This window comes from Rhinolophus ferrumequinum, chromosome 6, assembly GCF_004115265.2.
Source record: "Rhinolophus ferrumequinum isolate MPI-CBG mRhiFer1 chromosome 6, mRhiFer1_v1.p, whole genome shotgun sequence".
NCBI lineage: Eukaryota > Metazoa > Chordata > Mammalia > Chiroptera > Rhinolophidae > Rhinolophus > Rhinolophus ferrumequinum.
The window spans coordinates 9,450,867-9,464,494 of NC_046289.1; the positions used below are offsets into that span (position 1 = coordinate 9,450,867).

Here is a 13,628-nt window from a genome sequence, read left to right on the forward strand (position 1 = left end):
AGAAATAATATAATTGGATACATCATAGTAAAACTTCTGAGAAAGAAAAAAGAAAGGAAGGAAGGAAGGAAGGAAGGAAGGAAGGAAGGAAGGAAGGAAGGAAGAGAAAGAAAAAAAGCTCACTCTCAACATTGGATAGATCATCCAGAGAATCAATAAGAAAACAGAAAATCTGAACAAAACTGCAGACCAAATAGACCTAACAGACATATACAGAACATTCCATCCAACAACAGCAGAATACATATCCTTTTCAACTGTACATGGAACATTTTCTAAGATAGATCATACATTAGGTCACAAAACAAGTCTTAGCAAATCCAAGAAGACTGAAATCATACCAAATATATTCTATGACCATAACAGCATAAAACTGAAAATCAGCAACAAGAGGACAACTGGAAAATTCACAAACACGTGGAAATTAAACAACACTCTCCTAAACAACCAATGGATCAAAGAAGAAATTAAAGGGGACACAGAAGTTTCTTTAGACAAACAAAAACAGAAACAAAACATACCAAAACTTAGGGAATTTAGCAAAAACAAACCTAAGAGGGAAGTTCATAGCAATAAATGATTACATTAAGAAGAAAGAAAAATCCCAAATAAACAACGTAACTCTAAGTCTTAGGAAATCAGGAAAAAAAATAATAAACTGAGCCCAAAGTTGACAGGAGAAAGGAAATAACAAAGTTTTGAACAGAAATAAATGAGAACAGAAAAAAAAAAATAACCAAACTAGTGGTTCATTGAAAAGATAAACAAAATAGATAAATTTAGCTAGACTAACCAAGGACAAAAGAGAACCTAAATCAACAAACTTAAATGAAAAAAAGACATTACAATTGATACCAGAGAAATGCAAAGGCTTATAAGAGGTTAATATGAACAACTACATGCCAATAAACTAGAAAACCTAGAAGAAATAGAAAAATTCTAAAAACATACAACTTACAAAGACTGAATCAGGAAGAATTAGAAAATCTAAACAGACCAAGAAATAGAAAATTTACCATATTTCCCCAAAAATAAGACCAGGTCTTATATTAATTTTTGCTCCAAAAGATGCATTAGGGCTTATTTTCAGGGGATGTCTTACTTTTTCATTTATTCATGTACAACAATCTTCATTTATTCATGTACAACAATCTACATTTATTCATGCACAAAAATCTACGTTTATTCAAATACAGTCATGTCATCTTCTAGAATATCGTCATAACTCTCCAAACCCTGAATTCCAGCTTGAATTTCTTGCGACTCCATTTCCTGTAGAACCATTGGCCCCAATCTCTCATGTCCAGCAATAGAGTTCTCCTTAAATGAGCACTTCTTGTCCATGTAGCCTGCTGGCAGTGCATTGGCAACACAGCTGTCAGTGATTTTATCCCATGAATTCTTCACCCAAGTCACAACCTCTTGCAGGATAGGCTTCACAAAGTTTCCATGCTGATTTCTCTCCATTCTATTTTCAGTGTAGTCATTGATTTCCATGTGCAAATGGTCCTTGAATGGCTTGTTTATTGCAATATCAAGAGTCTAGAGATAGGCAGTCATTCCTGCGGGAATCATTATTTGATCTATTCTTCTTTCTGCAAAGAAGTTCTTCATGTCTTTAGCATGGTGAGTGCTAGCTGAATCCCAGACTAGCAGACCTCTTTGGCCACCTTGCAAAACAAGTGGCAGCATTAAATCGACCCACTTCCTTATAACTTCTGTGTGCACCAGGCTTTTTCGCTTTCAAGAACATAAATGCCTGAAACACGTTCAACCTTATCTTTCTTGCCCTAAGCGATGATTAGAGGGGGGGCTTTCTTTCCAGCCAGACAAATTGCCAAAATACAGGTAACACAGGCACTTTCGTAACCAGTGGAGGGAATGTAGTAGATTGGCAAGGCACCCCTCTGGTCAATTGCCGTTTGAGATCGTTGGCCCATAAACACTGCAGTTTCATCCATAGCAATCATGTTGGAGAGTTGGTATTTAGAAAAGTCCATGCCATCAACAAAGGACTTGAATGCAAGTGCACGTTTAATAACTTCAGTATCTTCCAGCTTGAACAGTGTTGTCGATCTTCTTAGAGACAGTTCATATCGCTGAAGGAAGCCATCCAGCTAGTGTTGTGATGCTTTGAATTTTTCTGGGGATATTTCTAACTGTGGTGCCATTGCAAGGGCAAATACTTGAATAGCAGTCCTGCACATAACCAAAGACTTTGCTCTCCTGTCAGTACTCCATTCACAGATGATGTCTTCCAGCTCAGGAAATAAAGGTTGCCGACCTGCTCCACGCTTGCGCTTCTTAGCATTTCCCTTGTCCACCTGTTGACTGAGGTTATCGCACTCTGCTTGCCATTTTTGAACCATTTGGAGATCCAACTTCTTGTCTTTGCAGAAAGATGTAAGACTCTTGCCCTGGGAGTCCTCCACGATTACTGACTTGTACTCGACAGAATAGCTCTTTCTTTTTACACTCATCTTGCCTAGGAATCAAAATATTATTCCCTTTAAATCTACCATTAAATCAACTGTTAATTGAAGACTTACGAGACAGAAGTGGCAACAAAAATGATGACAGTTAAGAATGACGGTCCACACAAAAGCGACGAAAAATTGCAGGCACTGAAATTCAGAAAACATTTCTTTATTTCACACGAGTGCATTAAGTACATCCATTACAACAACACATGACATATTGAATTATGAAGATTCATTTTAGACATAACCATGTCCGTTCGTTATCAAGTGCGCACGTTATTCATGTGTTGTGTCTGTACTCCAATTGGTCATTCAGCAGTAAGTCTAGAGTTTATCTGTTTACATAGGCGTCTATTTCTCGTCCAAAGGGGCCCACTTGGGTATTTACAAGTACTTAATTATAATTTATGTTGTCATTTATTTTAAGTATTAATGTCAATAACATTATTTATTTATATTTGATTATATATTAATATTATTATTTTATAATTCAATATGCCTGTCGTGTGTCGCAACAGATGTACTAAATGCGTCTGTCTGGCTGACGATCTTAACTGGGGCTTATTTTTAGGGTAGGGCTTATATTATGTGCTCATAATATCATGAAATATCATGCTAGGTAGGGCTTATTTTCAGGGAAATACAGTAAATAGACCAAGGAGATTGAATCGGTAATCAAAAATCTCCCAAAGAAACTCAGGACCAGATGACTTCACTGGTGAGGTTTACTGAACATTTAAAGAGGAAACACCAATCTTCTCAAACTCTTCCAAAAAAACTAAAGAGGAGGGAATACTCCCAAACTTATTCTACAAGGCCAGCATTATCCTGATATCAAAACGAGAAAAGAACACTACTAGAAAAGAAAACTACAGGCCAATATCCCTGATGAATATAGATGCAAAAATTCTCCATAAAATACTAGCAAACCAAGTTCAGTAGCACACTGAATGGATCATTCACCATGATCAAGTGGGATTTATCCCTGAAATTCAAGGATGGTTCAACATATGCAAATCAATCAACATGATACATCACATTACCAGAATGAAAGAAAAGAATCATATATGATCATCACAATAGGCACAGGAAAAGCGTTAGACAAAAATTCCAACATGCATTCATGATAAAAATTTCACAAATTAGGCATCGAAGGAATATATTTCAACATTATAACGGCTACATATGACAAGCCCACAGCTAATCTCATACCCAATGGTAAAAGGTTGAGAGCTTTTTCTCGGAGATCAGGAACAAGACAAGAGTGCCCATTCTCACCATTCCTATTCAACATAATACTAGAAGGCCTAGCAAAGTATCAGAATTGGAAAGAAATAAGTAAAATTGTCTCTATTTACATATGACATGATTTTATATATAGAACATCCTAAAGACTCAACAACAACAAAAAAATCTGTTAGGTCTAACCAATAAATTCAGTAAAGTTGCAAGATACAAAATTAACGTGCAAAAATCAGTAGTATTTCTATATACTAATAATGAATTTTCTGAAAAAGAGAGAAATTGATCCCATTTACTATAGCATCAAAAACAATAAAGTACTCAGGAATAAATTTAACAAAGGAGATAAAAGATCACTACTCAAAACTACAAGACATTGGGAGGCCGGATGGCTCAGTTGGGTACAGTGTAAGCTCTGAAAAACAAGGTTGCCAGTTCGATTCCTACATAGGCCAGTGAGCTGCACCCTCCACAACTAGATTGAAAGCAAAGAGCTGCTGCTGAGCTGCCGGAGGGGCAGCGGAATGGCTCAGTTGGTTAGAGCACAAGCTCTCAACAACAAGGTTGCCGGTTCAATTCCCACATGGGATGGTGGGGTGCATCCCCTGCAACTAAGATTGAAAACAGCAATTGGACTTGGAGCTGAGCTGCGCCCTGCACAACTAGACTGAAGTCCAACGACTTGGAGCTGGTGGGCCCTGGAGAAATACACTGCTCCCCAATTTAAAAAAGAAAGAACTTAAAAAAATATATTTAAAAAAAATTACAAGACATATGTAAAAGAAAATGAACACACAAATAAATGAAAGGATATCCCATGTTCATGGATTGGAAGAATTAATACTGTTAAAATGTCAATATTACCAAAAGCCATCTACAGATTCAATACAATCTGTATCAAGATTCCAATGGCATTTTTTACACTGTAGAAAAAACACTGCTAAAATTTATATGGAACTACAAAAGACCTCAAATAGCCAAAGAACTCCTGAGAAGAAAGAATAAAGCAGGAGGCATCACACTCCAATTTCAAGCTATACTATAAAGCTATATAATCAGAACAGTATGTTACTGGCATAAAAACAGATAAATAGACCAATGAAACAGAATCAAGAGCCCAGAGAAATAATCCAAGTATATACAGTCAACTAATATTTAACAAGGGAGCCAACAACGCTCATTGGAGAAAAGGCAGTCTCTTCAATAAATGGTGCTACAGTGTTTCCCCGAAAATAAGACCTAGCCGGACAATCAGCTCTAATGAGTCTTTTGGAGCAAAAATTAATATAAGACCCAGTCTAATCAGCTCTAATGAGTCTTTTGGAGCAAAAATTAATATAAGACCCAGTCTAATCAGCTCTAATGAGTCTTTTGGAGCAAAAAGTAATATAAGACCCAGTCTTATTTAATATAAGACCCAGTCTGGGTCTTATATTAATTTTTGCTCCAAAAGACTCATTAGAGCTGATTGTCCGGCTAGGTCTTATTTTCGGGGAAACACGGTAGGATAATTGGATATTCACATGGAAGAGAATGAAACTGGACCCTTATGTTACACCACTCATAAAAATTTACTCAAAATGGATTAAACACTTAAATGTGAGACCTGAAACTATGAAAAACTCCTAAAAGAAAACAGAAATAAATATCTTTCACATGAGTCTTGGTAATCATTTTTTATATATGACACCTAAAGTACAAGCAATAAAATAAAAAATAAACAAGTGGAGCTACATCAAACTAAATAGCTTCTATAGAAAAAAGAAACCATCAACAGTAAAAAGACAACCTACAGAATGGGGAAAAAATTGTTTGCAAACCGTAGATCTGAAAGGGGTGAACATCCAAAATGCATAAAGAACTAATACAAACAACCCAATTAAAAAATGGGCAAAGGACCTGAATAGACATTTTTCCAAAGAAGATAAACAAAAGGCCAACAGATACATGCAAAGTTGCTCAACATCACTGGTCATCAGGGAAATGCAAATTAAAACCACAATGAGATATCACCTCATGTCTGTTAGAATGGCTAGCATCAAAAAGACAAGAGATAACAAATGCAGACATAAATGTGGAGAAAAGCAAACGTTTGTGCACTGTTGGTGGGATTGTGAATTGATACAGGCACTGTGGAAAACAGTATGGAGGATTCTCAAAATATAAAAAATAGACCTGCTATATGATCCAGCAATTTCTTTTCTGGGAATATACCCAAAGGAAATGAAAACATTAACTCAAATAGATATCTGTACCTCCATATTCATAGCAGCATTATTTACAATAGCCAAGAATGGAAACAACCTAAGTGTCCACCAATGCATAAATGGATAAAGAAGTTGTGATATATACACACATCAATGGAATATTATTCAGCCATAAAAAAATAGGAATCCTACCATTTGCAACAACATGGATGGACCTTAAAGGCATTATACTAAGTGAAATAATTCAGACAGAGAAAAACAAATACTGTATGATCTCTACACTTATATGTGTAATTGGGGGAAAAAAAAACTCATAGAGAAAGATGATCAGACATGTGATTACCAGAGATGAAAGGTAGGGAGTACAAATTTCCAGTTATAAGATCTTTAGAGTTATAAGGATATAAGGTACAACATGATGACTGTAGCTAACACTGCCCAGTATGATATATGGGGAAGTTGTTAAGAGAGTAAATCCTAAGAGTTCTCATCACAAGGAGAAAAGCTTTTTTTTGCCTTTCTTCTTTCACTCCTTTATATTGTAAGTATATGAGATAATGGTGCTGAACCTATTGCAATAATCATTTCACAACATATGTAAATCAAACCTCCATGCTATATGCCTTAAACTTATACAGTGATATATGTCAATTATTTCTTAATAAAACTGGAAAAAATATATTTAAAAACGAAAATTTCAATTGAATAAAAAAAAATTTTTCAAAAGAAAAAAAGGTAGTTTACTTTCAAAAGAGCAACAATAACTGACAGATAGCTTCTCAATAGAAACAATAAAAATGAAAATATCATGAAATACCTTCAAAGCATGGAAAGAAAATGACTGCCAATCTAGAAATGGATACACTGAGAAAATGTCTTTTAAAAATAAAAACAGACATTTTCAAATAACAGAAAATTTATCCCCTGTAGAAAGGCACTAAAGGAAATATAAAAAAATATTATTGTGGAGAAAAAATTTAATCCCAGATGGAACTTAGCGATATAAAAAGGTTAAAAGAACAAGATAAAAGAAACTCTAACAAATATTGACTGCAAAGAATAATAATTATGTTTTGTGGAATTATGAAAAATAAAGAATATAAAAGCATAACATGGAAATTAAGAGGGGGTAAAATAAGTTTAAATCATCTGTCATTTCACAGGAAAAGGTAAAAGTAAAAGTGGTATTTTATACTAGACACTGATGAGTCAAGAATGTACGGTACAATCCCTACGCTAATGATTAAAGGATACAGAAGACTGAATAACTCACTAAGATGGAATATTTAAATATACTTAATCACTGCAAAAGAGGGAAAAAAAGGGCCCACAGAAAAGGCAGGAGAAATAGAAAGCAAAGAGAAAAATGGGCTCAAAGTCAAACATACCGATAATTACATTACATATATATAGACTAAGTGCTCCAATTAAAAGGCAAATATACTGAAAACTGAGTTTCAAAAGGAGAATGATATAGTGCTTACAAGACAAACATGAAATACAAGAAATTAAAATAAAAGGGTGGAAAAAGTTATGCCATGCATGCATGAAAACTGGTGTAGCTAGTATAAGACAAAGTAGATTTTAACACATTAAAAAAAAGCATTACTAGAGCAAAAGACATGCATTTCATAATGGTAAAAATGTCAATTCACCAGAAAGATACTGCATTCTAAATTTGTATGCACCTAATAAGGCAGCCTCCACATGTATACAGCAAATATTGCCAGAACTATATTGAGGAATACACAGATCCACAATCATGGTAGGAGATTTTAACATTCTACTCTTAGTAACTGATGAAAGAAATAGACAAAAATGCAACAAGGATATAAAAATGTTGAACCATACAATTAACAAATTTTATTTAACTGACATACATAGAACACAGTATCAACTGTGAAATACAAGTTCTTTTTAAGTACACAGGAACATTTACAAAAATGACCAGGTCTAAAGGAAGTGTAAAAAGTGTTAAATGAATTCAATAATATAAAGTATGTTGTCTGACTACAGAGGAATCAAGCTATAGGTCAATATAAAAACCTCAGTAGGAAAACCCCACCTGTTTAGAAATTAATCATCACCCTTCTAAATGATTCATGAGTCAAAAACGAAACCATGAAGGAACTTAGAACTCCACATAGCACAGGAGGTTTTAGCCAGTTCAATAAGGCATAAGATGTAAAAAGCATAAGGACTGAAAAGGAGACATTAAACTGTTATTATTCAACATTAATATAATTGTGCACATACAAAAGAAAATTTTAACAAAAGTACAAATAAATTATTAGAATTAAACAGTTATTTAGTAAGGTTACTGGATATAAGAGCAATATGCTAGAATTAAATACATGTCTACATACTAGCAACAAGGAGTTAGAAAGTGTAATTTTGAAAAGATATATCATTGACAATAACATCAAAAAAATACCTAGGCACACACTACATGAGAAATAGGCAAGACATTTACACAGAAAACCATAAAACAGCACTAAGGGAAACAAAAGAAAGTCTAAATAAATGAAGAGATATACTATGTGCACGGATTGAAAGATTCAATGTTGTAAAGATGTCAGTTCATCAAATTGATCTCTACATTCAAGGCAGTCTCAATTAAAATCCTAGTAGTTTAGGCATGTGTTTCTGTGTGTTTAACTTAGCAAATAGCTGACCATACGAATGACCATGAAGGAGGACGAAGAAAAGAAGAAGAAAGAGAAAGAACAGGAAGAGGAGAAAGCAGGGAAGATGAGGAAGAGAGCAACGATTACAACAAGGTCGAGAGACTTGCACTGAAGGATATAAAATTTCATTATTTCAGACAGTGTGGTATTGGGAAAAGGAAAAATATACCATTGAACTAAAGAAAGAATCAGAGACAGAACCATCCTTAAATAGACACTTGATTCATAACCCCAAAAATGGTACTACAGAGCAGTACGGAATGGACAATGTTTTCAATAAATGATGTTGAGCCAGTTGGCTATCGATAAGAAAAAAAAAAAAGATTGACCCTTACCTCACACCATACAGAAAAATTAATTCCAGATACAACTAAATGCAAAAAATAAAAACATTCTGGACGACAACAAAGAAGACTGTCATAATTTTGGAGTAGGGAAAGATTTTCTCAGCTAGGATATAAAGAGCACTTTATATAACGAAAAAGATTAATGATTTGATTACATTAAAATCAAGAACTTCAGTTAATCATAAGTCCTTACTAAGAAAGTGAAAAAATAAAAGATACATTTATTACATATAACTACATATATAACTGACAAAGATTATATAGATATCCAAATGGCCAATAAATATATTTTAAAACTGTGCATTAGTAATCAGGGAAATGCAAATTATTGCCACAATAAGATACTTTACATACCCTCCAAAATGGCACAAATTTTGAAAACAAATAAAGTATTGTCCAAAATGTGGAATATACACTTCTAATGGGAGTACAAATTAGTACAGCCCTTTTGGAAAACTGTTTGCCATTATCCATTAAAACTATATACATGCAAACCCTCTAATCCAGCAATTCCACCCTAGGCATATATCTTACAGAAATATACACACGTGTGTACTGAAAGATATACAGAAGGATGTTCATAGCATTATTTGTAGTCACCAAAAAGTGGGAACAACCCAAATATCCATTAATAGTAAAAGGGATACATAAACTGTGGTACATTCATTTGGTAGAACATATATAGCAATAAAAATGAATGAACCACAGTTATGTTCAACCCAGGAACAATTTACACACACACACACACACACACACAAAGTATGATTCCATTTATGTAAAATTCAAAAATAGGCAAATTAATCTCTGATGTTGGAAGTCAGGTTAGTGATTACCTTTGGGATAACAGAAGGAGGTAATCATGGCAGTAAACATGGTGGGAGGTGTTCCACGTACACTTACAATTTGTGTTTCTCTCCATGTGCATAACGCACCAATTAAAAAAGGATTAAAACTTTTTAATAATTTTGTGGAGATATAATAAAGATAATAAAAAGACAAATAACTCAATGCTGGGTAAGTTATTATATAAAAGAACCAGGAGAGCTCTTGTACTTAACTTGTATAAAACTCAAGAACCTAACTCTACTAATTTGGTAGCCTAAACCAAAGTTAGTTATTTAGTTAGTTATTCCCTATCTACATTTGCAACAGTCTCTGCCGTGGAAATGTATATCGTTCCGCCATCTTTTGTCCCAGAGTTCAGATAGAATACAAAAACGAATGCCTGTAGTCAGAGACATCTTGTTGAGGTAGGCCAAGAGAAGAAAGCCACTTTGATCTTAATTGGCACAGGCTGAGCTGTTCCAGGGAGACAGATTTGACTGGCCCTTCTGAGAGCATATGGTCACATGGGGAAATGGAAGCGGCTCTCAGGTTTCCAAGCAAGTCACATTCTGGGGGTTCTCCACTTAAAACCTGTCCGTGGTTTCCCTTGACATTAGGATGAAATCCAAATGACTTCACAGGCCTTGCCAGACTTTCTGTTTGCCACTGCCTGCTCTCCTCCTGTCCCTCTACTGTCTGGCTACATATGACTTCCTCCAGTTCCTGAACACAATCGTCCTCCCTTTGGTCTCCAAGTCTGAACCCTTGCCGTTCCTTCTGCTTCAAACTCACATTTTATCCACACGAGTCACTCCCCTTGTTTAGTGTGTGCGTCTCTTTCAGATGTCGGCTTACATGTCAAACTCAACTCTCTTCAAATTTGCCCACCATCAGGATGAGGTCAGAGACCCCTCCTGTGTGTTCCCACAGCTCTCTGTACAGTTGACCCTTGGACAACCCGGTTTAAACTGCCTGGGTCCACTTAGGAGATTTTTTTCATTAAAACTGTAAATGTATCTTCTTTATAGTTTTCTTAATATTTTGTCTAGTTTACTTTATTATAAGAATACACTGTAGGGCTGGCCCAGTGGCTCAGGCGGTTGGAGCTCCATGCTCCTAACTCCGGAGGCTGCCGGTTCGATTCCCACATGGGCCAGTGGGCTCTCAACCACAAAGTTTTCAGTTCAACTCCTGGAGTCCAGCAAGGGATGGTGGGCTCCGCCCCCTGCAACTAAGATTGAACATGGTACCTTGAGCTGAGCTGCCTCCCGGATGGCTCAATTGGTTGGAGCTCGTCCTCTCAACCACAAGGTTGCCAGTTCAATTTCTCAACTCCCACAAGGGATGGTGGGCTCTGCCCCCTGCAACTAACAACCGGCAACTGGACGTGGAGCTCAGCTGCGCCCTCCACAACTAAGACTGAAAGGACAACAACTTGACTTGGAAAAAAGTCCTGGAAGTACACACTGTTCCCCAATAAAGTCATGTTCCCCTTCCCCAATAAAATCTTAAAAAAAAAAAAGAATACACTGTACAATACATATAGCATACAAAATATGTTAATTGGCTGCTTAATCTATAAGGCTCCGGTCAACAGTAGCCTATCAGTAGTTAAGTTTTGGGGGAGTCAAAAGTTGTACTAGAATTTATGACTGTGCAGGGAAACGGGGTTGGCAACCCTAACCCCTGTGTTCTTCTAGGGTCAACTGCATTTGTTCTACCTGAGCACTTACTACACTGCAAGGTGGTTTCCTGGTCTTTCCCGCACAAATGGAATGTACACACCAAAATATTAGTGATTTCAGTCTGCTTTTTTCATTGCATTACCACCAGTGCCTGGAATGATGCCTAGCTACTAATGATAGACACCCCACAAATATTTGTTGAATAAATGAATAAATTTTCATATCTAGATTGTATTAAGCTCCATGAAGTCTGGTTTTGTGTCAGTTCTTGTATCATCAACAAATGTACAGTGCGTGGCACATGAGTTACTCTTCCAATATTTACCAAGTAGATTTCATTTAATACTGGTTACCTATTCATCCATCATATAAATGCTTATCTCAGGGATCTGTTGAGAAGGGGTTGGTGTCAAATATTTCAGTCACGTTATCTTTTATTGATACTTCCAACATTTTGCTTTAACATTCAAACTATCCACTTAGCAACACTTAAACCTGTCTACTATTGATGATACCAATTCCTAGTTTGTAAAAGTTACTATCTATCTTCAGTGTTTTAATTTAATATTATCGTTACCACTAAGGCCAAAATTATTTGTTCTGAAGTTAGAATAAGCACATCAAGGACCAGGACCATTAAAGCCCAAAAAGCAAGTATTAGTAAGTGGCTTGGCTTTAAATCAGGAACGTATATCATGCACCGGAAGTAAACCACCCCTTTAAACCACCTCATATCACCTTAGGAAAGACAAATAATGCCAAGAAAAAAGTTTAGGTACTAGAATAGCAGTATACAATCCCACAATAACTTGCATAAAAGCTAACTTTGCCAAAATATCCACCCCTTCCATTTTCAGAAAACTATGTATACAAATAAGTGGGGGGAGAGGGTAGCCAGGGACATCAGAAACTCCATTAGCCAGAGGTTGCTTCTTGGATTTTATAACATTTAAACATAAACCACAGCATAGGACCTGGGGTTGATTTCGTTTTGGGTAAATATCTACTTTACATTTAAATCCAGTGTTTACTTCTTGGCTAGTATTATACCAATACTCAGCAATTGTTGACTCTTCCTGTCCAACTAGGCTATCAGAGTCATTTAATTTTTATTTAATGCATAAACTAGTAATGCTGAACATGTTCCAAGTCTTCTTATCAGAACAGAATTAGCCACTTGGGGTCTTGCCACATGGAGCAAATCTGCAGCATTACTCACCGCTTACACCTTTCCAATGATCACTGTTTGCAGTATTTAAGACCCCAGGCCAGGTGTGTAGCAAACGAGACTGAGACTTAGGCAATTTGCTATGGTGTCATAAATGCTTTTGAGATTAATTTCAATTGATTTATTTTATACCACCTAGTTTCAGAAAGGACTTACGACAATGTCTAAAATGTAATCCGGCACGATAAAATAATGTATAAGTAGGTGAGCCAAATATGGCCAGGGAGAAATAAAGATGGGGCATCACAGGGTATTCTCTTCTTACCTGTGTACTGCAACCCCCTGTATTCACTTATCGCCCCAGGAGGTTTCAAATTGGGCCAGTAATGGAACAGCATTTGCACAGCTGGAGGTTTCACTTGTGAAGGCCCATAGGCTATCACGTACAAAAGATCCTAAAGGAAACAGGAAGAATATTTTGACTTAGCATGAGCAAATAAAAATAAAGGTAGCTCATTCAGTTTCAGTGGAAGGGTAGAGGTGGTTAATTCCCCTGGAATCTCATCATCCAGGTATGCTTCTCAGATTAGATCATATTAAAATATTTTTTATTATTTACTTATTGGTCCTGTAAATAAACCCCCACAAGGTAGAGTTCAAAAGGACACTATCTTTTAACAAATTCTTCTCTACTCAGAATAATGTTAAAGACAGATTTCAGAATGGCACGAGCCAGTTTGCCAAACACTGCGTTTCTAAAAATATTTTCCTAAAACACATTTCTTAACAAGTCACATCCACGGTTTGAAAGAAGACAAATTCTCAAGCAACCTTTCAAATTAAATGGTCACATAATATAGTATTTGCTAAAGTCCAAGAATAAGAGATATCCCATTACTCTTTCTGTCAAGCCACTGTGTTCTTCAAAATCATTCTTGCTCTAAATGACAAATAAGTACCCAGTAAGGAAAGAATCGTAGGTTCTGC

General features: G+C 35.8%; 1 protein-coding gene across 16 annotated transcripts in view; it reads right to left on the reverse strand.

The window, feature by feature from the left end:
- Positions 1 to 13,628, reverse strand: part of UNC79 (unc-79 homolog, NALCN channel complex subunit) — a 240,447-nt gene that overhangs the window by 168,705 nt on the left and 58,114 nt on the right. For all 16 annotated transcript variants that reach the window (XM_033108855.1, XM_033108860.1, XM_033108868.1 and 13 more), the window contains one exon: positions 12,967 to 13,096. In XM_033108855.1, the coding sequence (XP_032964746.1) occupies positions 12,967 to 13,096 (130 nt within the window). The remainder of the gene's footprint in view (positions 1 to 12,966; positions 13,097 to 13,628) is intronic.